This window comes from Cheilinus undulatus, linkage group 6, assembly GCF_018320785.1.
Source record: "Cheilinus undulatus linkage group 6, ASM1832078v1, whole genome shotgun sequence".
Taxonomy (NCBI): domain Eukaryota; kingdom Metazoa; phylum Chordata; class Actinopteri; order Labriformes; family Labridae; genus Cheilinus; species Cheilinus undulatus.
Window position 1 is genome coordinate 34,593,747 of NC_054870.1, and position 26,024 is coordinate 34,619,770.

At 39.3% G+C, this 26,024-nt stretch overlaps 1 protein-coding gene across 1 annotated transcript in view; it reads right to left on the minus strand.

Moving 5' to 3' along the window:
• The window catches only part of pcdh15a (protocadherin-related 15a), a 340,713-nt gene that overhangs the window by 251,279 nt on the left and 63,410 nt on the right, over positions 1-26,024 (minus strand). Inside the window, exon 3 of the mRNA XM_041789646.1 lies at positions 14,067-14,132. Within this exon, the coding sequence (XP_041645580.1) occupies positions 14,067-14,132 (66 nt within the window). The remainder of the gene's footprint in view (positions 1-14,066; positions 14,133-26,024) is intronic.

Sequence of the window (26,024 nt, forward strand, 5' to 3'; positions counted from 1 at the left end):
TTTGCACATCAAACACTAAACATGTTCTAGGAAAAAAAACATTAACACAAATAGGAACCTAATTGAGAAGGAACAGGCTGTTGCATCTTATAACCAAAGGTCTCCTGACAGGATTTAACATAAATTATGATATATATATATAAAGAATTGCTTGTTAGATGCATTAAGCTTGCATAAACACACATTCAGAACTAACATTATACTGGCTGTAGTGTATAATTGAGCCTTATTGCATGGCCCGCCCTCTGTTTTGCTCTCTAATCCACAAGGAGCAGGTGTTGTGCACTAATCCCCGCCTTTCAGCGACGCTCTAATTATATATTGATGACCCAGCAATCATCTCAACTGGACGAGATGACAGAGCTGAACGAGACAAGTGTGTGCTCCACTGTGTGTGTGAGGTAGAGAATAGAGAGGAGAAAATGAGTCCATAATCAAATGTATGCAGACAATAAAAAAAGAGAAGTGCATCATGCCTCCATTTATGTGCAACTAATTTAAACACAAAGACAGTATAACTGCTCGTACCCAAAATACACACTCTCTGCACACGCTGCTAACAGAGCAGCAGTTCTCGTTTTGTGTGAGTAACATATTCACAGCTCCACAAAATTAAATTGGCCACTTGGGTTCCTCCAGCCCCATTTCCACAGATGTTTCCTCTTCTGTTACGCTGCAATTATTAAGCAGAACAAAGTCCTGATCAGCAGAATGAGAGCCAACCTTGTGAGACTATGAAACTTATTTTTTCAATAAGGTTCTGAAATTGAAGCTCATTAAAGTCAACCCACCCACCAGAGTGAATAAACTGGATCAGGTAGCGGTAGTAGGTGTGAAAGAATAAAGGCTTTCCTGAAAGTTTAATGCCAACAAGTGCCAAAAGCACCACATGAGGGCAGGGCAAGACATCTAAAACAATTTATTAATAAGAAAATTTGTCTTGACTTATGGGAGAGAGTCTGCTTTTTAAAATGTGATAATTTTTTTGTGCAGGATATAAATAATACACAAGCCTTCCCACAAACATGTAGTATAGTCAGCCAGTGGAGAAAAGGAGTCTGTAGGAGGGGTCAAGGGCATGTCTCCTCTAAGAAAACCAGCATACAAGACACACTCTTTTTAACCCATTGGTTTAATATAAAAAGTTGGCTGCATCTTATACACCAGTTTATATCAGTATAGTATAGCACTGACACATGAGCCATCATTACTGCAAGTACTGCTGCCACCATCAAACACTGCACACCTCCAAATGCAGTTAAAATTCACTACATTACTGGATATTCATTGTTATTGGAATTTTTGAAGAGGCATCTGGCTGCAGACCTCTACAATGGGGCAGCCTCAACCATGGTAGGTATGCAGGTACTAGAATGGCCTGCATGCTGTTCAGATCTGTTTCCCACTAAAACTGTATCACACATGAAGTACAAAATACTACATTAGAAACCCTGCAATATTCAGCAAATTCAGATCAAGTATGAATGGGGAAAAAATCCTTTTGGTACTTTAACAATTAGTGCCTTCAGTTCTCAGATGCTCACAGAGTTGTTAGACAATAAGGTGATGTAATACAGTAGTAAACATGCTCCTGCTCCAACTTTTTTGGAACTTGCTGCAGGAATCAAATTCGGACTTCTGTTTATTTCCAATAAATAAGCACAGTTTCTCAGTATGAATAATAAATGATTAGTCTTTGTGATGTATTCAACTGACTATAGGTTGAAAAAGATGTGCAAATCAATGTACTCTATTTTGAGTCACCGTTTCTGTCCAAAGTTTTTTGGAAACGGTGTTTATATCGGCCAAATATACGCTTTGAGAGCTGGTTTGATCAGAAAGATGCCTTAATTCAGGACAACAAGGGGCAAGTGAAGCTGGGCCGACCCAAGTCTAGGGGTATTGATTTTGCGCAAAGTGTGTGTCCAGTCAGCTGAATGCCCCCACACTCACACACCGGTATCATGCAAGCTCGAGTTTGACTCAGACAGACAAGAATCAGTCTCATACTCATATTGATTTGAAGTGGAGGTAAGTGCTTCTTAAGTATATAGGACAAGCAAGCTGCAGCGTGTTAGAACTATATTCTAGGAATCAACCAGCTTCATTCAAGTGATAGGTTTACTGTGTGGCTGACAGCTGGTGCTTACAGGAAATATGCTTCACCATATAATCTTGCTATTTTGGCTATTCTGAATCGACTCCATACAGTAGGTAGTAGTTAAATCTTTCTATGACATACGTATGGAAGGAACACTTTAAAAGCATCTCCACATCATAACAAGTGGTCTTATTTTATATTTGAGAGCACATTTCTTTGTGAATTTAACCTAGTTGTGGTCTTTTTCTGGCAGCTTTTCAGTATCAGCCTTTTGTCAACAGCTTGATGGGTTCTGGCTTTAACGGGCCAGGCTAACACTGGATACAGTTCATGTACTACAAATACAAATTCCCCAATGTCTGCAATAATCCCATTCACTGTTGAAGTTCATATACCTCTTTATAGTGGACAGACAGGAGTAATGACAGGCATTGAACTACAGAAAATAAGAACTCTTTGTGCTGTATGCATAATTAAATGTGACTGCACTGAATGATAAAACAGTAAGACTCATATACAAGTCTGCGGAAAAATAATGCAGGAAGCACAACATCAGAACCACAATTATGTCTGATAAAAATGCAGTGAATGTCCGTGGGCTGCTGAGGCACATAATTATTTTGTTTTGATTTTATTTTTGAATCCATGGTTGAATGTTGAGATTTTAACAATTTAATCCTTCATGTAGCATGGTTAATTTGTTGTGAAGGATACACTGTGATTGAAAAAGGTGAGATTTTATTTGACACTTTCATACTATAGTGATGACATTGAATGAAACTGACAATCCCAGCAATTACATTTAAAGCAGCTCAAAGGTAGAAAGGGAGTTTATCTTTGTTATCTTGTGGCAAACACTGGAGTGCTTGGATCAAGACTTTTTTCATGCAACCAAGTGTAAAGATAGGGTTGGGTATTATTTGGGTTATGCATACCAGTTTCAATATAATCAATACTTTCTAGACAGTGCCATGCCTAAATGGTGCCTGAATCCATACTTTTAAGAGAAAAAGAGGGTGTTAAGAGTCGGCGGGTGAATTATAGCTGTCTTATACAACTTCCAGTATACCATATACGTAAAACAAATGGGTTTAACCTCTTTATGTAGAGGCTCATACAAAATCCATACACTGGCACAGCATTAGAGACTATTTGAGGGGGGGTGGGGTTGCAGGGTACCAAAATGAAGCACCAAAAATGCATCAAAACACTAAATACCTACCAAAAGTTAGGTATCAGATGTGTTGGTGCTGGTACCATGTTGATACTGTATTTCTACACTCATCCCTTCATTAGTGTTGCAAATTATGGTCTTGCACCCATACACTGCAACACTTAAAGCCACATACATCAATTTGATTTTCTGTTTAAAACTACTACTATTTGAAACCTGGAGAATGTAGGACTAAATGTGCTTGAAGATTCATCATAACGGCATAGTGCTACATGCTCCAGGGTGTCTGACTGCAGAGCTGATAATTGGGCCAACTGTGGGCCCTTCTCTCTTCTTCTGACAGAATGAAACAACATCCCAAATTCATGAAGGTAGAGATAAACATGCCAGGTTTTTCAGTGGTGTGTTAAGAGTAACCCAATCTGCTCTGAAAAACTTAAGGCCACACTAATGAAAATCATAAATATTAAATGTTTTGTGTTTTCCATCCAATATTCAGTCGTGTGGGAGGAACACAAAGTGCAGATGAGCACACTCAAAGAGTTCTTTTCTCAAGAAAACAGGAAGGAAGCAGGTAGACAGAAGAAGGAAGCAAAAAATCCCATCAATTCTATCTTTTTTCTCACCTTCAGCTAGCCCTACATTCACCATTCACATTTACAATGTCTTCACAGCCTCCTCCAGTGGCTGCTGGTGCATAATTCTCCAGTAGGTCACGATTTCTCACAGATGGATTAATTTAGTTTGTTAACTTGACACTAACACAAAATAGAAAATGTCATTATCAGACTTTTTTATTAAATTAGTGACATGATTTTAACTGGGGAAACCATCTATTTTTTTGCCTAACGCTTCAAACCCTAAGAGCATAAAAATGAACAAATGTAGTTTGCTGCTCTGATTCCTCTTAAAATAAAGTCTACGCTACGATACTGGGTCATTGCGCGACTTGCTCTTTAAGTCTCAATCCACATATCTCTCTGCTGCCACCTGCTGGTATGTTGTTTGTAATGCGCTCACTCGCATTTGCATTTCCTATTTAAAAAAAACACTGTTTACTCTCAACAATCTCAATTTTAGATTTATTAATATTTAAGCAAATATTTGAAAAAAAGTATTCAGTGAACAGAATTCTGCCCTCTATTGACCGGCTGTCACTGTTGCTATTCATAATTCACCATGTTTACTTTCTCTAAAGTCCTGTTTGGCTTCAAGCTTCATGAGACTCCGAGTTTTTCAAGTCAGGGCTGGTGTGTTGCTTGTGAAAGGAGTCTGTCATTGTGTAGGGTGCTGTTTATGTCATATCACTGCTCTCTGAGACTGAGAATGAATCTCTTCAGTCCTTTAATATTTGTCATCATGAGGTGTTTTTTAATGTCACAGCTGTTTTGACTTCAGAAATCCTTCAGTGTGACCAGGGTGGTGTGGACTAAAAGAGGCTTCTAAGGTGTTAAAGTGACTTTTAGTCAAGGTTCAATTAGAAAGCCTGACCCCAGACTGAACTTCAGATCTAATTTCCAGCCAGTAATTTCTTGTTAAATGTTCTCAAAAACATTCTAGTCTGATTTAATATCCACCATTCAAATGAATTAGAAAGTCAAGAGACAATTTGGCTCACTGCTGTGAAAACATTTACACATGTGGGTTGAGGAAGAATCTGTTACCACATTAAAATACTTGTGGGTCTGAATATTTGTATAAAAATCACTCATGAGTTTAGCATTTGTATAAACAGATTAAATCTCTGCATAATTTTACAGGAGTTTTTTTTAACATAGATATTTATGCGGTTTCAATAATTTTGTCTGTCAGATGTGGTTTTTACTTCAGCCCAGAGCTCTACATAAGACTTTTAATCCAAAAATCATTGACTATGGACATATTTTTTTTATTTTGTAATTAATTTCTATTGTTTAAATTAATGCGGCAAAACAATAACCAAACCTTTATCTTCATTATATTAATCAGTGACATTGTCCAGCCTTCAGTACCTTGGAGAGCTAATTGAAGAACGAGCTAAAATTAAGTAACATGAAATAATATACTTCCAGAGTTCTGCGAAAGAAAATATCACTTCCAAAAAGTCTCTGTTATTTACACATTTGAAGCATTCTGTGGACTTTTTGGATTCAGTCTTTAACTGGACCACCCTGACTTGTGACAATCAAAATGACTATAAAACGTCATCATTACACAACCCCTGTGAACCCAGTCTAAGCACCCCAAAGTATGTGGCCCACTGACCATCACACCAACTGAGACTGTAAGGATATTGTATTTGAATACATAAACTCTAGTATGGAGTCCCCTCCCCTTTTGCAGATATAACAGTCTTCACTCTTATTGGGTGGCTATACACAAATTTTTTTGGTGGGAATTTGAAAGGTTCTCAATGGGGTTGGCTGGCTAGTCACCTTCCACACCAAACTAATTAAACCATGTCTTTAAAGTCTTGTTTTGTGCTCTAGGGGACACTCATATCAAAGTAGAAAAGGTCCTTCACTAAACTGTTGCCACAAAGTTAGAAACATACCGTTCTTCAAAATGTCTTGGTTTGCTGACGTGATACGATCACAGTTTCCTGGAGGTAAAGGGTCTAGCCCACAGGTGTCAAACTCAAGGCCCGGGGACCAAATCCGGCCTGTGAACAGTTAAATCCGACCTGCAATATGATCTCATATTTCTGTTATAACTGCCCATCAGTGTGAGGTCTCAGATCTCCTCAAGTATAAAAATGAGAGCTTATCCTTGATGATTTAAGATATTCTTGTTATGTCACAAAATCTGAAAAAGTAAGCAGTAAAACTATTTAGATAAGAAGTCAGGAATGTGGGAAAAGAAATTAATTTTGTTTTATTTTCATATTTTCAATATAGCATCTCACAATTAGGACTCAAACTTAAGATTCTGACTTTTTATTTCATACTTTGAGCATTTCAACTCATAATTCTGACTTCTCATGTAATATTTTGAGCTTTAAGATTCATAGATCTAATTTTTAAGTCATATTTTGACCTTTTTAAGCAATTATTTTGTATTTTACCTCATATTTTCAACTCCAAACTTTGAATTCATAATCCCATAGTTTGATCTTTTAGACTCACAATTTAAAATTTTGAATCATATTCTGACTTTTATTTTATGATTACAAATTTTATTCTGTGTTTTGACCTTTTAAACTCATGATTTTGACATTCTTTCGAATATATTTGCCTTAGAAAAACATTATTTTTCAATTTAAATTTCATTTTTTGACCTTTTTGAACTAATAAATTTATATTTCTCAGATTATGAGCCTTTAAACTGATCTTTTTAAATTTTTAAACGCCAAACTCATTCATCATCAGTGCTAAGATTTTTTTTTTTTTTTTTTTTCATATTTTATTACTGGTGAAACAAGGTTGACAGTTTATGGTTAAAAAGGTGACCTGTTAGGCCCACAGGTTAGTCCTGAAACCAGAATCCGGTCCCTGCTGTGATTGAGTTTGACACCCCTGGTCTAGCCCAAACCCTAAGAAACAGCCCCATACCATTTTCCCTCCTCCACTGAACTTCACAGTTTGCACAATGCAGTTAGAAAGGTAACGTTCCCCCAGCATCCACCCAACCCAGACCCAGTCCTCGCCACGGTCAAGCATCTATGTGCTTCACATCAATCCATCCAAAGCTTTGCATTGGACTTGGTGATGTGAGGCTTGCATGAAGCTGCTCAGCATGGACCTCTCACCGCAAAATTTATGTGCTTACCTTAATGCCAGCGAAATTTCAGAACTCTCCAGCTATGGACTCAGCAGAGAGTTGGTGACTTTTATGCAGTCACAGGCCCAGCTCTGAAATTTTACATGGTCCTCTGCTTTGTGGCTGAGTTGGCTGAATCCTAAATGCTTCCAATTTCTAATTACATCACTTATATTTGACAGTGAAATATCCAGCAGGGATGAAATTTCACATATTGTATTATTGCAAAGCTGGGATCCATCAAGTGACTGAGCTCATCAGAACGATCCACTTTGTTTCACACGTTTGCAAATGGGGCAGAGCGTCTGACCTTCATGAGGTTTTAAAGTTAGCATTAAGTTCTGTTATTTTTGAGCAGACTTAATAGCATTATCAGCATTAACATCTTTGTTAAAGGAGTTAAATCTATTATTTATCATGCCTACCTCTGTTTAAGCCATTCAAAGACTTCTACTGGATCCACACACATTATTTCAAATATCTCATACAGTGTTTTGCATTTTCATGTGGGGAAAAAAAGAACCCAACAGAGTCTCACCAGCTCCTTTACTTAGCTTTATGCAGAGTCAGGAAGAAGAGGGAAAAAAGGGAAGCAGACATGAAGAAAGTGAAAGTCTTTCATGTTAATGTGAAGGAATGAAGCTGCAGTGAGAATGGTCAAACTAATGACAGGCTCAGCGGAGAGAAACAGTGTGAGGGATTGAATTAACTTTAAGGAGAGACACTAATGAGTCCGCCGTGGCTGAGAAAAAAACACTCACGCAGGCTGGCTCCTCTCATTAATTGTTTAAACCAGCTCACACATTCAACACTTTGTAAAGCTGCGTTCAAGACCGTTGAATCCTGCAGACAAACCAGGAGACGCAGAGCTGGCATTTACCTGAAACAGTCTCGGAGCACTCCTCATCCTAAAGGAGATGAGAGACCTTTAAACAGACTCTGTGCCATTAAACAAGCACATTCTGTTTTTTTTTTCTCAGTTTGCCTTCATTTCAGCTCTTCCACATCTTCTACTGTCATGTCAAGGCTGCTCTGTGGCTAGTTGTGGTAGGTCTTAAAACAGAAGCACAGAGTCTGAAGGCAGAGTATCAAAAAGACAAAAGAATGAAGGGGTTTAGAATAGACCAGAGAAAGCAGCTGAAATGCTGAAAAAGTTTTTTTCAGGCTCACTTTGTTCGTCTTCCTAGGTAAGTCAGCGCAGTTTCCTTTTCAAGCCGATTTTCGTGTTGTTGACTTTGGTCCAAGTTCAGAAATAAGAGACAGAGGTGTCACAAGGATCTCATTTAGCTCCACAGAGCATACTCCCCATCACTTAAATGATTGTTACAAGCACTCCAACAACAAAAGAGGATCTAGTGATGGAAGTATGAGGGGCCCTTTGTGTTGAAGTGCTACTTAATGTGAAATTTTTAACACTAGCTCATTCAGATAGTTTTATTTCTTTTTTCATGAATTTTACTGTAGATTTGACATTGAATTAAAGTGCTGTGTGTGATACTTGATAGTAGGCCAGTAATGAAATGATCACTTCAATGACAAAGAGAAAGGAGATGAAAACGATGCAGAATGAAAAATACACAAGAGGTAGTAGGCAAGGACAGAGTATTTGAAATGCACGTTAAAGGTACAGTACGTAGAATGTCTGCACTGAATGTACCTGAATAAAAAAAAGACTACTTCTATGTTATACAGTATGCTTCTCTACTTGAGTTCCTACATAACCTCAGAATTTTCAACTTCTCAAAGCCAGAGAAAGTCACAATTTTCATTGTTGTAGTGGTTGCCATGAAAACAGGGGTTTAAGGGGACAAGACTGCAACATGAGGCAAGGACTGATGCCACCATGCTGATGCTGTCTGTCACTGAAATTTTGTACTGCCTACTTATGATAAACTACTAGAGATGAAACAGGACTGTATGGCAGTAACAGAACCGTCTCAGTACCATCCAAGACATGTGATGATTTCAAATGTTAGGTCTTCAGGGCAAACAGTGTAGCTCTGTTGTGGGGACTATAGTTATCATCTGCCTGGATGATCCAGTGGGCATAATGGACACAGGCCCAGGGGCCCACATGCACTGGGGGCCAAGAAAAATGTTTTTTTTTCTTTATACAGCACTAAATAGACTGAACGTTGGTTCAGAGTCCTGACCAATACCACCTCCTGCAGTGCGTATCATCCCCTCTCTCCTGCACCTGCATCCAATCCCTCCTGAATTCTGAGCGTCTACATAAAACATTCATAGTGACAGAAACTGTGTTCAGTTAAAGGAATTATAATACTGCATTCATTCAAGCACTGCCTGTAACAAATAATAATTTTCACTGTTCTAATCAAAGTTTTTTCACTGACTGAAGCATGAAAAAATAAACAAAAAGTAACACTCGTCCACATCAGCTGTAGTGATTCCAAACATGGATTAAACGTAGGGTAAAGGAGCCAGGACTTATTTAATCCCTGGTTTTATTAGTAATCATCACCTCAGAGTCATATTTACAGAATTTATGTACACAACAAGTCATATAAAGGTGGAATGATTTTCTTGATAATTTTTTGCAAGTGTCAAAAACGGCAAGGCACTACTGTCAGCTCTCACAGACAGAAAGTTTTAATTCTGTTTTGCTGTTAACATCCTTGCCTGTAAATTAAACACTATGAAATGAGGTTATTCCCCTCCAACTAACAGCATAATGGCTCAGCATCTCTGTGCCAGTGCCTCTTCCTGCAAGATGCATCAGTGGAGACACAAGCCTGCAATGCTATAAGTGAAGAATCCAAGCTGATGTGTGCATTTAAGGAATTACTGCTGTTTAAAGAATGGTAATGTGTACAGGATGCTTTAACTGTACAGCTTTACCTCATTACCCTTAGTTGAATACCTATTACACATATTGTAAACAGTTACCTTTTATCTTGATTATCATTGCTGAAGGTTGGGATATAACAAAAAAAGCCCAAAGAATAATCTAAAAATAATTAATTTGATTTTTACTTCTTTGTCCATTTCACATGTAGTGACACTGGTAAAGTCCCTGTAAAGTGTTTTTTTAATTCGTTCCATTACAGGCAACTGCGTCATGAACCACCAGGCCAAATTTCAGTCATCCAACATCTCTAAGTTTATAAGATCAAGCTTGAAAATCATCATCTGTGCCAGAAAAAAAAAGTTAAGGATTAAATTTACTGTTTTCTGGTACAAATCTCTATGTTATGATTCTTTAAATGACCTGCAGGCCAATGTACCTGATAGATCTGGGAAATTTACCTCACAATGGATAAAACATAGCATATAACTGGTTGTTAACCTTCAATGAAGGCAGTGGCATCAGCTCACATAGACTGTACTGAGAAGAACTGCTCAGTGATTTTATATCATTGTACAGTTAGGGGGGCGGGGTAATTCCCCATCAAGACTGGTGATGTCATGGGCTTAAATTTTTACCCTGCTGAAATAAAGCCAAGTCAGGAGAGAGACAACTTTCTAAAAGTTTCAATTAGAAATTCAGTTACACTTGGAACTCAGTGTTTTCACATGTTTACAGCAAACTTATTCCAACATATCTAGTGTGTTAAGACACAAAGGTTGGATTTCCCTTTACAGGGACTTTGATGTAAAATAATTTGTTTACTTAGGCCAGCGTTTCTCAACATTTTTTTTCCACCAAGGCATTCTTTTGAAATTTGAAAAAATCTCAAGTCGACACAGAAACGTGCTCATAATAAAACAAGCATTTGATGTCCCTATAACTGCTGAGGGATTTGGTTATTAGTAGCACTAACATGATTAATCACAACGGCAAATCTTAAAACAATTAAAATGCCTATATTTCCACAAACTGATCATGACAACCCACTCACTGCCTGTACTGTGGTAAGCCTTGACTTGATATCAGGAAAGGAAAATACAGTATGAGACACCTTTAATCATTTCCTGCCATGGCAACCTGGCTGAGAAAGGCTGACTAAGTCAACAGTGCTTTTGAAGGAAAGAGTCTGATTTGTCTAATTTACCGAGCAGTGGTTCATTTTGCATGAATTCACAAAAACAAAGTCCCTGAAGGGACTGACTATACCATATAATTTACAACAGCGGCCCATAAAAAGTGAAGTGGAACTGGACTTTAACTATTATCACCATCTGATCAGTCATATCAAGATGTCATATCACTAAAAGCCTGTGGTGCTAACATGTAGTTATTATCATATTTCTTTTTTGGCACTCTCTTGAGGTAAGGGTCATAGTTAATCAATCCAAAAACCTGCCATAACAATTAATGTAAGTCTATATATATCGCAGAAGCTATAAGTTAAAGCTGGACTGCCGCCCAGTGAAGTACTTGCAATGGACTTCTTTGGCAAGAAAAATCCAAACATTAAACAGTTTTATAAATCAATTTAATTCCCAAATGGACAGAAAAAATCTATCAGGGTGGTCTAGGGAGGGCAAATTGGCCCACAGCTATAACTACTTCTAAAATCATGCAATATAAAGTAACGCTTGCAAATCTTGAAGCATTGCATTCCTCTTTTACTGGTAAACAGGTCTGATTACTCATAAAACCACTTGTTTTGATCATCTGGTGCATCCAGGGTTGGTAATGTTTAAGGTCAGGCGTGCCTTTTAGTGACTGACAAGATTACTTGCACCATGAGCCTATGGAGGATTTTCACTTTGATTGCCTCATTCAAGTGGATGTCAGCCAGGATGCAGTGATCTATCAGCGTCTGGAGAGAATCTACCTCGGCACATAAATGAACGTTACACTGACTTCTTTTTAATAAAGCCCTTCAGCGGCACTCGTTTCCGCTTCTCCCTATAAGCTGTTGCTCAATATGCAGCCGGGCTGAGAGGATTCCTCACACGCTCCAGGCAACGAGTTGATACAAATCATGAATTTGCGGAGACAAGATAAAAGCCAGGAAGCAGCATCCTCATTTATGGACACACTGATTTCCCACCGCTGTTGTGGGAAGCTTTCTGTCAATGAGAAAATACACCCCTCCTTTTTCTCTCTCTGTCTCTCTTTCTTCTCTCTTGTGAGATAGAAATCTCTCCAATCTGATTAAACGCTGTTGGATTAAACACATGAGCCTATAGAAATCTAGCTTTGTCTTTCCAATAGAAATCCAGCCAGCATGTGAGTGAGACCTTATGTGTTGTGTCTGGCACCTGTCAGAGGGTCTGCAGAAGCAGCAGCTCGGATAAATTAAACATGTTGCGCTTCATTTGAGCGACGGGGTTTGGTATCCCCTGTGACTTCTTATTTCTACCCCTGAGACTGAAACACAGTAGACCAATATAAAAGAAATAAAGGAAAATCTGATTATTTTGTAATGCACAGGTCTATTTTCTAGTCAAGAGTCAAATGTAATTCCACTCTAAAGAATCAAAGAATGAACTGCAGATAAAGTAGCACCTTATCATGAATCCCTCTCCCACGGGTGTGTTTTTAGCTCCTGTGATTGATGTTAAATTTGTTCTCCTGAGGTGCCAAAGGAAATACATTTATACACATATTTGTTTATCTTTTCTGACCTCCAAAAAGACTCGGCACACAAAAACATCAAAGCAAATAAAGGCAAATGCTCTCAAAAAATGGGGAGCGTTGTAATCGTATCGTGTGCCATTTGTTTTGTTTCTGTGTGACAGACCAGACGAGATGAAACACATTTGGACGGATAATTGCTTTGGTCAATAACGGCGGGTTGCCTGTTTTACATTCCATTACTGAGGGAAAGCGTGGACCGTGGGCCCGTTTCATCAAGAAGAGATAAATAAAAAGACCAGGGGAGCCAGAAGAGACCCATATCCCAGGTAAATGAGTGCTTTATGAGGAAGATTAGCACAAATCCCTCACACGCAGAGCGCAGGCACATGTGGGTCGAGGGAGGCTTTCAGATGCGGGCTTGGCTGTACCTCCATCTCGCACGTTCCCCTGGCAATCGATCAAAGCCCCAAATCACAGCTGCACACATGCACACGGGAAGATGTAGGTGCACTAGTGTGACAGCCTGAATTGAAGGCTATTGCATTGATAAATGGCACTCTCATCTGACACGGAGCCACCCAATCAGACACAAGGGATACATGTATGCACATAAGGTGGACGCATACACGCACTTTATGTCTCTCACCAAGGGAAACGATTACCTGCAAAGCTATGCATGGAGCACATAGTGAAAGGAGCACAACTCTGGCTGTATAAACAAGATCTGGATTCAGTGCAAGCTGCTCATTAAACTCTATTAACCTGCAGTACTAATATCTGCAGGGAGCGCCGAGTGAGACAAACACACACCTGCTCCATTTAGGGGAATGCATTATTCACTTTCTAACAATGCACATATATAGAACTCCTCCCAAAGTAGCAGCCAGCACTCCCTATCAAATGCGCACACATATTTGCATAAACACAATCAGAATACAGAAACACAGATGGCAAATGCTCATAACGCCGACTAAAGAGTGGTAAGAAAAGAGAGCAGACCTAGAGGGTGCTGAGAAGTGGATGCAGGTGACAGAGAGGCCAAGAGATGATGAAGGAGGAGGAGAGAAGGAGGGGTACCTCGCACACTCAAGTGCTGCTTGTCCGTTATATGCATCAGTGATTCCTGTGCTGCTGTAGCAGCAGAGGAATACAACAGTAAAGACAACCTGTAGGGAGAGCTCATCTCATTAATGGAGCCCTGTGTCATGTCTGTACGCCAAACACCATCTGCATTCCCCTACAGAGACGTACCCAGACATACACGTAGCTATTCCCCCATCTACAAGGGAAACAAAATACAACTACAATCTGTTCATCTTTAATTCAAAATACAATCACAATAGCAACTAAATGCATCAAAAATAAAAACTTCCGTCAGCAATTTGCCCCAAGAGCCATCAACAGAGTGTATAGCGTTACTAAAGCATCATTCAGTATAGAACAGAATCAATCCCAGCAGTGGAATCCGATCCACGTGAGTGCAGAAGCATACAGATACACAGTGAAGTGGAGCAAAAATAAAAGAGAAGCGGCGAGGAGGTGGACGGCTGTACGGTACGTACCATTGGGGCTTTCCTCATCGATGGTCACGATGGTTGCAGGGGGGCCTGGTCGAGACAGCTTACACTCTGCAGAGCAAGAGAGAAACATTGTAAACAAGCAGCTCAGTTTGGTTGATTACATTAACATGATTTTATTCGCAATCCCAGTTTATAGTTTATATCAGTTAGAAGCTGAAGAGTGTAACTGCTTATTCCTTTCCATAAAGTAAATGACTGACAAGAAGCTACATAACTGAAACTTCACTAACTTGAAACTAAGTGCTTCAAAGCATATATGGTGTAACTAACTGCATGTAAGAAACAGCTGATCACACGTTTTTATTATGTTTGTTTAACAACATATATAGCAAAAAATAAAATAGTGACTGTTTACAGTCATGTGCATTTGTGCTTTTGTAGTGCAAATTATCAACCTGTCTTTAAGACTCAATTCCAACCAGGCTGATTAAGATAGTCTTTCCTCTAGTTAGCTGTCTATCCTTGACATCATCAATACATCACTATTGACAGGATATGTGCCACAGTCTTTGAAAGTGGCTTTAATTGAACCTCTACTTAAAAAAATACTTAACACTTGATCCAGGCACCCATATCTAATCTTCCTTTTATTCCTCAAGAAGAGTGGGCAGCTGAACCAATCAGCAGCAGGAATGTAAAGGACATGTGAGTGTATATTGGTATATGTGGTTATGTTCTTTGAAATGTTATATATCTTTTAATACACAAAGAAAGCATAAATGAGCCCTGAGCCACAGTGGTGCCTCTAAGGCTGTTATTTCAAAGGCTCCTTCAAATGTGAACGAAAAATGAAGAACCCATCCAGTGCATTCTTTATTGCTCATGAGGCCTTGAAACTTCAACTTCTCTTTGAAATGAGAGGTTACATCATGTGATGTTAGCTAGTTATAGTGCAGCTCTTGGGGTTGTTGGTTTACATGGGTGCTCCTTGGTAATGACAGATTGAGAGGAGAGGCAGCTGGTGTCTAATTCTAGTTGAACCTGAGTGAGCTATGCAGATTCTGATGGCCAGGTCCTTTGGAGGAAGCTACCTTTGAATCAAGAAGTGCTTTGTGTAACAGCTACCATGGTCAAATTGAGTTCTGAGACAGCTTTTTTGATAGCTTTATTCAGACTGCAAGTTCAATTTTAACAAAGAATATTATTAAAGGCTGTTAAAATATACAGTTTGATTTACCAGCAGAAGGCAAGCCGTTTTTACAGACCTTTGTTTTTTCTGACCACCTCCTCTAAAGTCCTCTTGTCAAAATTAGAATCATAAATTTCTTTATTTATTTTTCAAGGACTTTCTTGTTTGGCTTGTATGCCTTTTTGGAGAGATCGGACAGTTCACAATGTGGATTTGCAAGGATATAACTATGAGGCAAAATTGAGGAAACAGAAGTGGATCTGAAAGGGCTGAGTCGATCTGCAGACCTACTCAAGATGCAGTCGCTCCACATGAGTTCTTATAGGATTTGTTTTCACAAGGGTTACATCAATACATACATCATGTTGGCTGTTAACAATTAGGTCAGGTTCAAAGTGAAGAAGAGTACGCACAAAGACAGAACATTATCAGCAACACTAAATCATATCAGCAGTACTTGTAGCTTCCTCATGGATAGAACTGGAAACTGGGGAGAGAAAGAAGGCAATGACCTGCAGGAAAGGAGTTATACAGTGCATTCAGAAAGTATCCAACCCCCTTCAGTTTTTTCATTTTGTTATGTTGCAGCCTGATGCTACAGTCATTTAAATTCATGTTCCTTTCATCCCATCATGACAAAGCAAAAACAGAATTGCAGAATTTTTTTGAAAATGCACTACAAATAAAAAACTGAAAAATCATGTTGACATAAGAACTCAGACTCTTTGCAAAAAGAACAAAACAAGCCATGAGGTCAAGGGAACCACCTGCAGAGCTCAGAGACAGGATTGTTGCAAGACAAAGAAATGGGGAAAGCTACAAAAACTTTTGCCCCACTGAATGTTCCCAAGAGCACAGTGGCCTCCATAATTATCAAATGTAAAATGTTTGGCACAACCAGGTCCGGCACCTCCAAAAGTTGGTTACCCAGCCAGAGCAATCAGGGTTGAAGGGCCTTAGTAAGAGAGATGACAAAGAACCCAATGGTTCCTCTGACTGAGCTCCAGAGATCCTGTGTGGAGATGAGACAAAGATCCAGAAGGACAACCATCACTGCAGCCCTCCACTGATCTGGGTTCATGGCAGAGTGGCAGACGGAAGCCTCTCCTCACTGCAAAACACATGAAAGCCTGTTTGGGGTTTACAAAAATTCCACATTAAAGCCAAACTTCTAGAATTTGTCCCATCTCCATACAGGATCTCTGGAGCTTAGTCAGAGTGACCATCAGGTTCTTGGTCACCTCTCTTTCCAAGGCCCTTCTCCCCCAGTTGCTCAGTTTGGCTGGTTTATCAGCTCTAAGAAGAGTCCCTGTTGTGCCAAACTTCTTCCATTTGAAAATTATGGAGGCCACTTTGCTCTTGGGAACCTTCAGTGAAGCAGCATTCCCCAGATCTCACCTTGCAACAATCGTGGCTTTGAGCTCTGCAGGCAGTTTTCGTTTTTTGCTCTGATATGGTGAGCTGTGAGAACTTATATAAGGAGGCGTGTGCCTTTCTAAATCATGTACAATCAATCTGATTTACCACAGGTGGACTCCAATCATGGTGTAGAAACATCTCAGCAATAATTAAGAGAAATTGGAAGGACCTGAGCTAAATTTCAAGTGTTTTTGCTAAGGGTCTGAATACTTATGTCAATATGATATTTCAGTTTTTCATTTTTAAAACATTTGCAAACATTTCTTAAATTCTTTTTTTACTTTGTTATTACAGGGCAGTGTTTCCCAATCATTTTTCCTTGGAGCCCCCCTAAATATACCTTAGACAAGCGGAGCCCCCCCAGGACCCAAGAGAGAAGAAAAAGTGACACACTGGCATCAAAAATCAACATAGATTTGAATTGTTTTACCGATAAACCCTTAAAAGGGCCTTTGCATGCTTTTCTCAGCAAAAGACCTTGGCATAAACTACTTAATAACTACTTTATCATGGTTTTTGTCAATATTTGCAAATCTACTTTTGGGAGCCTCAGAGCAGACAAAGCCTTGTGCAGCCCCCAAAATCTATGGCGCCCCCCTGGGGGGGCCCGGACCCCAGGTTTGGAACCAATGTTAAAGGGTACTAAGTGTATATTAATGAGGGGAAATTTTAAGGCATCAGGCTGCAACATAACATAAAAAAAAAACAAAAAAAAAAAAAACTGAGGGGGGTCTGAATACTTTCTGAATGCGCTGTAATCCCTCAGGTACTGGTGCACCAAACTGTGATATTCTAATGGGTTTATCTACTTAAAGCTTTTCATGTTGTTTAATTTCATACGGTTTATTCCATAAAGAGGTGAAACACTTAAGGTTTTTAATAGTTTTAAAAATTGAGGTTGTATGAGGTACTTGTCAGCGGTTTATTAGAGATCTCAGTCAGTAAGGCCTTTTTAAGAAGAGACAGGCCAGACTGCTAACTCTGACAGGACCATTGCTACCATGTTATTCAACTAAATTACATCTCAGGTCTAAGTGCTGCATATAAAAAAAAAAAAACCTATCAGCACTTTTCTTTCTGTCAACAAGCTGGAGTTCAAGCTGCTACCTGATGCTGACTTAACTGACGGTTATTATGTGAACTTTTTACTTTGCATCCTCCAGTTTGTGACAGAGAACTGCCATGCTTCCCAACTAATACACATGGACATGTGGTCAGTACACATAGAATTAGCAAATACTCAACTGACCTTAAAACATATCCATGTTATATTTGTCATAGACCTTTGTTTTATTACAATTTATACTTCAGTAATGCTAGAGATGACCCATTGAGTCAAAACTGCATAATTTGAACATTTTATTTAGTGGTTAAACTAGCTCCATCTGGAATAGCTCCATAAAATGCTTTAACAACAAGCACTTATAAATAGTTGAGTGCTGTTAGCAGCACTGAAATATGATAAAAACAAATGCAATAGTCATTGGGGTCAGTTTTTGCAGAATGAGTACTTTTACTTTAAGAAATTCTATGATACAAGTTAATAGCCCCTGAAATCATACTTGCGTACAAATATAAGGGATTAAATATCAAGGGTTTAGTCCAAACATAGCCAAAAGGAATGCTAGGACATAACACCTGATACACAGTCATTAATACTGCACGTGCCATTATTCAGATGAAATAAGGTGTCTTTCTGTCACCTTGATACACCTTTTTTCATAAGATGTGGCATCACTGACTGCTACCACACAAACATCAACGTGAATTGACACAACAACACCGACACCAGACAAGCAGGGTGGTCAAAGCATGCGGCAACATCATAAGCAGAGCACAGACGAGAAGCTGCTTCACAGATGGAGGTCACAGCAGCTGGATGGTACAAGCACATGGGAAACAGGTAATGGCAGCCTGACAGACAGCAGCAGATGGGGCAGACGCAGAGGTGGAGAGGGGGGAGATACAGGAGAGAAGGAGGTGTGGAGAAGAGACACTGCGGAGGAATCGCGCTCTGCAGCTGATGTATGTGTGGAAAGTTCTGGATTAAAAAGACTTTCAGGAGGGAAGGCAGCGAGATGAAGGCAGAGGAAATGGAATATAGGACTGTGATTACAAAAAGAAGGAAAAAGACATGAGTGATTCTTTGCTCTCTTACCCTCATACTGCCAGTCTGAAGGAGTCAAAGGTTAGTGAAGCCAGAAGGAAGCAGAGCAGAAGCATGGAAGGAAAGAAAAGCATGAAACAGTTTTAATGTTAGGAAAGGAGAAAGAGCATTATTAAAAAAAAGGACAAGATATTAGAAAAAAGGGGGAAAGTCAGCCAAAATACACTTAATCAGAGAAGTGGTGTAATGGAGGGAACCACACAGTCTGAATAAACAGAGCCAGCAGATCTGTCCCTGTTTCCAGTTGCTGCTGGCTAACATTATTTGTCTAGAGAGTTAGTGGGAGGCTTTTCAAACAGGAATCAATTTAAAAACACTTTTCTCCTCACTAAATTAAGTGGTATCATGCTGTAGAAAATGAAGAAATCATCAGGGCACAGGAACTCATGTGTTACCCTAAAAGATTTTTAAAAAACCTAACAGGTGATGAAAATGTGAGAGACCCAACAAAAGACAACTAATAATAGGCTGAAAACTTTAGTTCCTTAAGGTTTAGAGCTACATTGATAAATAGGCTTGAGCTTATATAGCGCTTATCTAGTCGTCTGACGACTTGAAGCACTTTCCCACCACAGCTCACACCGTTGACTCCATTCCCACCACATTTACTCCCTGGTTGCTATGGAGAACTGCCCATCCATGTTTGGAAATATGTGGCTGTATGTGGAGCTGGGGATTGAATCCAAGACCTTCTGATGGGGCGGGCCGGCTGATTCTACCTACAGAGCCACAGTCGTCCCAACTATTTGGCCTAACCTCCAATTTCCACATGCAATGGCTGAGGCACAATCCACCAACAAATCATACTGCGGAGCAAATCGCTCCCTCTCTAGTCAATAAGACTTTTTTTTTTAATCTGAGATTTTTGCAAACCCCAAGTGAGCTTTCTGTATGTTTTGCACTGAAGAGAGGCATCTGTCTAGCCACTCTACCAAAAAGTCGAGTCAGTGGAGGGCTGCAGTGATGGTTGTTCCTCTGGAACTTTCCAACATCTCCAACAAGATCTCTGGAGCTCAGTCAGAGTGACAATCAGGTTTTTGGTCACCTCTCTTACTAGGGCCCTTATCCCCCGATTGCTTAGTTCAACTGGGTGATCAGCTCTTGGAAGAGTCCTGGTTGTGCCAGACTTCCTCCAGTTGATAATTATGGAGGCCACTGTGCTCTTGGGAACCTTCAGTAAAGCAGAACTTTTTTGTAGCCTTCCCCAGATTAGTGCCTTGCAACAATCATGTCTCTGAGCTCTGCAGGCAGTTCTGTTGACCTCATGGCTTGGCTGTTGCTCTGATATGCACTGTCAGCTGCAAGGCCTTCTATAAAGACGTGCGCGCCTTTCTGAATCATGTCCAATTAATTTTGTTTTACCACTGGTGAACTCCAATCAAGGTGTAGAAACATGTCAGCAAAGACTGAGAGAAATAGGAGGAATCTGAGCTAAATGTCAAATGCTAGTAAGGGCCTGAATACCAGGGCTAAACGATTTGGGAAAATAATCTAATTGCAATTATTTTTTACAATATTGAAATTGTGATTGAATAAATGAAATTCCTCATCTTGAGTATTTTTCAACAAACACAAGCAATAAATGATTCTGTGCCATAAGAAATACAATATTAGATGGGTTAAACTAGGGCTGAACAATTCTGAAAAAATACTTCATTGCAAGTATTTTGATTCATATTGAAAATTGGATTTGAATTGTTGTATCTAAGGAGATGATCACCTTTATGTTTTCATACCTTATTAATCCTGAGGGAAATTCAAGATGAATAAACACAGCAGTATTAATAAAGTAGGGTAATAGCAGAGCCCCACTGAATAGCTATGTCAATGTGATATTTCAGTTTTTTTATTTGTAAAAGATTTTCCCAAAAAAACACTTTGTCATGATGGGAAACTAAGTATAGATTAATGAGAATAAAAACATTTTTATGGACTGCAGAATCAGGCTGCAACAATGTAACAAAATTGTAAAAAGAAAGGGGGTTTGAATAGTTTCTACTACGTTTAATAGAAATTTTTAAGGAAAAAATTTTTTAAAATATGATATAAAGTTGGAAAGAGGACATCAACATGGGCTGGGACAAGCTGGAGGCGAATAAAACTCTTTTTGGGCAGTTGTGCTTTTTTTCCTCAATCAGCAATCACTAGACAATCCAGAGTGTTTACCTGTTAAATATTTAAATTCTGAGACCGACACAGCCATATGGTTCCTCCAAACAGATAAGATCACTCTAAAAACACCTCAAACCACAGAAAAATCTGTCAAGATCATCTTTAGAACCTCTGAAAAACCCAGACTTTGCTAGTTCTGTCAGATTCTGCCCACAATTATCCTGATAATCTTACAGTGTAAACCCCTGCTTTATTCAGCAGCACCTCCTGTTCTTTATCTTTTAAATCCCTCCATCTCCACCTCCGACAGCACTGAATCCCACTCAGCATGCTGTCATGCGGTGTCTGCTTACATCACATGTAATTAGAGATGGATTGAAAAAGAAGACAGAGTCAGTGACACCACACCAACAGTCAGCTCTCTAAGGTTACACACTCACCTTCTGTTGCCTGGCTTCAGTTGTGCAACTACACACCTGTTGCCAGGTGGATACTCTTCTTATTAAATATTCATGGCCCTGAGCATTGCTAATGCAGTTTTAAAGAGCATATTAATCTGAGTTAAAAACATTAAGATGGGATGTGGCTGCATATTTAATTATGGCTTTCTCTAAAGTGCATATACACTCATTTAATGGCAACAGGAGCTGAGGCAATAAGCTATTTCATACTCATTGCTGATTACATGTAAATTGGCGTCTTACCCGGAGATTTAAAGGAGTCTATAAAGAACAAAGGTGGATATTCAAGCAAAAACAGAGAAACCAGCACACCAGACCTTCCTTTCTGCTCTTAAATCCTCAAGGACTAATTACAGACACATCTTGCACCATTAATTCCTGTAAGGTGTACTCACTGTTCATATTAGGGCTCTTTTTTCCTATGGCAATTAGACTTCCTGTACCCATCTGCTGCAGGAGAAATAGCGGGATGAAGGTTTCCTTCAATAGTGACAAAATGAGCGGAGCAAGTGGGTCACACCTCGCAATTGCAGATATAAACAACGAAAAAATCATCAAAAATAAGTATGCAGATCTGCTCAGAGAGAAACTACTCTATGTGAAGCAGAGAGGGTGTGCACACGTGTGAAAGTTTGGGAGTGGAAGTGAAGTTACTGCACTCATTTGAGATGCTTTTTTAAGGGATCACAGACAGTGTGCTTTGTTAGTTTTTGCACGGTGGTGCACACGCATAGCTTTAAGTGGTAGTTGTGGCAGTGGGAGGGAAGGATCTGAAGAGTATTCTTTGAAGACAAAAGGGAGAATCAAGCTGTGATAAAAAATGGCTCCTCCATTTGCAGCGCTAACAGTGCTACTTCAGGATCATAGCAGTAATGTTGCACTGAGGAAGTAAGGTGCACAATTATACATGCATGTGACTGCAAACACACACACACCCAAAACAGAAAATCTGCTGCAAAACTGAAATGATTCTATCCTCTTGCCAAACTTTACCCCTTTAAGCAGCAGGTGATCTTTCTAATGACCTTCTGCACCAAGCTTTCCTCCCATTAAAAGCCATCTAGAAACAACAACTCACTAGTACCCCATGGCTCCTGTGAATCATTTAAAAATGTGCCAAATACTCCTTCGAAATCTGCTGTGCACTCCCTTTGCTGCAGCACCCAAGCTAATAACTGCAGTGTAAAACCTGCAGAAACCAACATACATGTTCAGAATACATATATAATTGGAAAAGTACTTATAGATTAATCCATTTATCTGGAAAAACCATGACCAATCCTGCAAAGAAACATCCTTGCTTGGAGAATTAGAGTGTAGCAGGAGGTGATGGTGTTGCAAACAGCAGGAGGGCCAAGATTTTCATGTTTACAATGAAAACATAACAGTATTTGGAGTTCACTAAACCCAGCCTGCAGATTGTCAACAAGTATCAGTCTTTTGATACAGCTACTTAACTTCAAATAATGTGGATTTACCTCATTCTTGGTTCACTTTTAGAGAAAATTGCTTTGATTTCTTTGTAACAGGACAGTAATGCTCACTTGAGCAAATGTGTAGGAATCCAAGCAGCTCCTTCATATATAAATTATTTGCAAACTTTAGTACAGAAAGAAAAAAATATTATATAAATACAGCAAACTGAAAGTGGAATAAAATGTACCAGTGCATGCAGCCTAAAAATACCTCACTCTTTTTTTTAACCTAATTTATCTGTACAAGTCTAAGGTTAGCACACCATTACTGTACAGTGTGCTTCGTTGCTACACACTCATCGTAGTTATCAACCTGAGCTAACAAAGTTAATGTAGGGTTTTTAATGTTAAAATAAGCATTTTGAAAATGGTGTCAGGCTGACTAAATGGAAAGATAACAGGCCTTATTTTGAAGGATAAGCACATTACATACACAGTACCACAAACAAAGTATTTGCCCCCTTCCTTATTACTTATTCTATTTGCATATTTGTCACACTTAAATGTTTCATATCATAAAATAACAAAATACAGTTTTTAAATAATGGTTTAATTTATTAAGGGGGAAAGGGCATCCAAACCTACCTGACCAAATATGAAAAAGTAATTGGACCACTTGCTGTAAATGATGGAATCATGAATTCTGCTCTCTACCAGAAAATCATGGCTATCAGGACCTCATGCAGCAGATCAGTGATCTGAAACACACCAACAGAATGGCTTAAAAATTAAGGTGTTGGATTGGCCTCGTCAAAGCCTGTACTGAAATCCAATTGAGATGCTGTGGCATGACCCTAAAAAGGCCGCTCATGCTTAAAACCCTTCCACTGTGGCAGAACAGAAATAATTTCTGTAAATACATTACTGAGCAGAAGTTTTAGGCACATTTGGGCTGAAATTTGAGGCTGAAGTAAGACATGTAATGGCGAGTACGCCCACCTGAGGGCCCCGTCGGGTAGGAAGGAGGATCGACACAACCCAGGTCATGCTCTGGATGTCTCTGTACATCACCAAGGGCATGGGAAAATAACCTGATGAAAACAAAACTAAAACAACAGTGTTAGGGCGGAGTTATGGGTAGATGTGGCACTTAAACATAGTCTAGGGTACTGTTAGGGCAAGTAGGAGGGTTGCCACAACCCCCTGGTTGTCGTGTGTATGTTCTAAGCACCTGAAAACTGTTGGTGGTTGCTGGTCGTATTACCAGGGGTGCAAAGGCCCGGACAAAAAAAAATGTTGTTAAGCTCGACCTTGGCTGCTGAGCACATGTACATGAAATGTGTCGACACTGACTCTGGCCGCCCTCCCTTCTCTCTTCAGCCCAGGGTTGTGGAAGATCAGGACCTGTGAAGAACCGTTAGCGCTCTACATGCCGAAAAAACAGTACTGTAGAAGTGGAAAAAATCCTCACCATCAATGTGAAAGACTAAAACTGCCAAAAAATTGGTAAATAAAAACAATACTGCTAATGGGAGCGTACAAAAATTCCTTTACATCAATGTGAAAGACTCTAAAACCGTCCAATGTGGCTGACAAGAGACAATTATGCCAGTAAGAGTGGCCCAAAATTCCTCCACAGCAATGAGAAAGACTCTAAAACCCTCCAATGTGGTTGAAAAAAGACATTTCTGCAAATGACTGGACCAAAATACCTCCACAGTAATATGAAAGACTCTAAAACCCTCCAATGTGGTTCAAAAGAGACAATTATGCCAGTAAGAGTGGCCCAAAATTCCTCCACAGTGATGAGAAAGACTCTAAAATCCTCCAATGTCGTATAAAATAGACATTTCTGGTAATGAGTGGACCCAAATTCCTCTACAGTAATATGAAAAACTCTAAACCCTTCCAATGTGGCTGAAAAGTGACAAATATGCTAGTAAGAGTGGGCCAAAATTCCTCCACAGCGATGAGAAAGACTCAAAACCCTCCGAAGTGGCTGAAAATAGTCAATTCTGTAAATGAGTGGACCCAAATTCCCCCACAGTAATATGAAAGAAAACCCTCTAAACCTTCTAAAACCCTCCAATGTGGCTGAAAAAAGACAATACTATAAGTAAGAGTGAGCCAAAATCCCTCCACAGTGAAGTGAAGAACTCTAAATTCCCCCAATGTGGGTGAATAAAAAACAATATTGTAAAAACAGAGGCTCAGATTCCTCCATTGTGATATCAAAGACTTTAAAACCCTTTAATGTGGCTGAATAAAGACAATTCTGCAAAGCAGAGTGGGCCAAAATTCCTCCAGAGAGGTGTGAAAGACTCTAAAACCCCTCCAATGTGGCTGAATAAAAACAATACAGTTAATACAAATGGGGAGGAGGGGAGCAATTTTTTTAAGTAAGATGCGTAGTACATTAACCTTTTCAGTTGTGTCCTTATTTCAGTGTTTAGTTTGACATGATTTATTTTGGAGTCTTTCTTCCATCTAACCAGGGCATCAAGTTAGTAAGCACCTTTAAAAGACTGTATCCCTCTAGCTCTGATGCACACACACATGTGCACATGCGTGTGGCTTTCTTACTGCACAGGGCCTCACTACCGATAATACACTATAATTACTAACATATATTTGGGCTTCTGCTTGATTTATAATGCCTGTAAATAATTTTCTTATTAAAATCTAGTTCCTAAATCATAAACTAGACATATAATCATCCATTTATGTCCCTTTCATTTTCATACATATGCACGCTTGACTGATTCTTTCCATTACTTGGGTAACAGTGATAACACAGTATGAGTCAATAATGAAAGCATGGGAGATTACCAAAGGTGCTTTGCATTTCCACAAACCTAACAGTAAGGAGATAAAAGTAAAGCACAATGAATAAGTCCAGTAAGGCTTTCTAAGCAGATTACACAATGTTTGAAGTTCAAACTTTATATTCTACATCACCAGGGGAAGACGACTTCAAAGCCAATAACTTGATTGAATTTATTTTTATCTCACACCGCAGGAGCATTGCAGACTAACTTTGGTTTGTTGGCATGTTGCGACAATCTGGCGACACACTGGGAGATAAATTTAAAAAGAAGGGATTCATAACAAATGGGACAAGAGGAATTCAATCACACAGAGGTAATCAGGGCACTGTACACCTCACAGGCCTAATACGAAGACAATCAAAATCTTCTAATTTGGTCATTGAGGTAATTTGTTCTCCCCTAGAGGTCT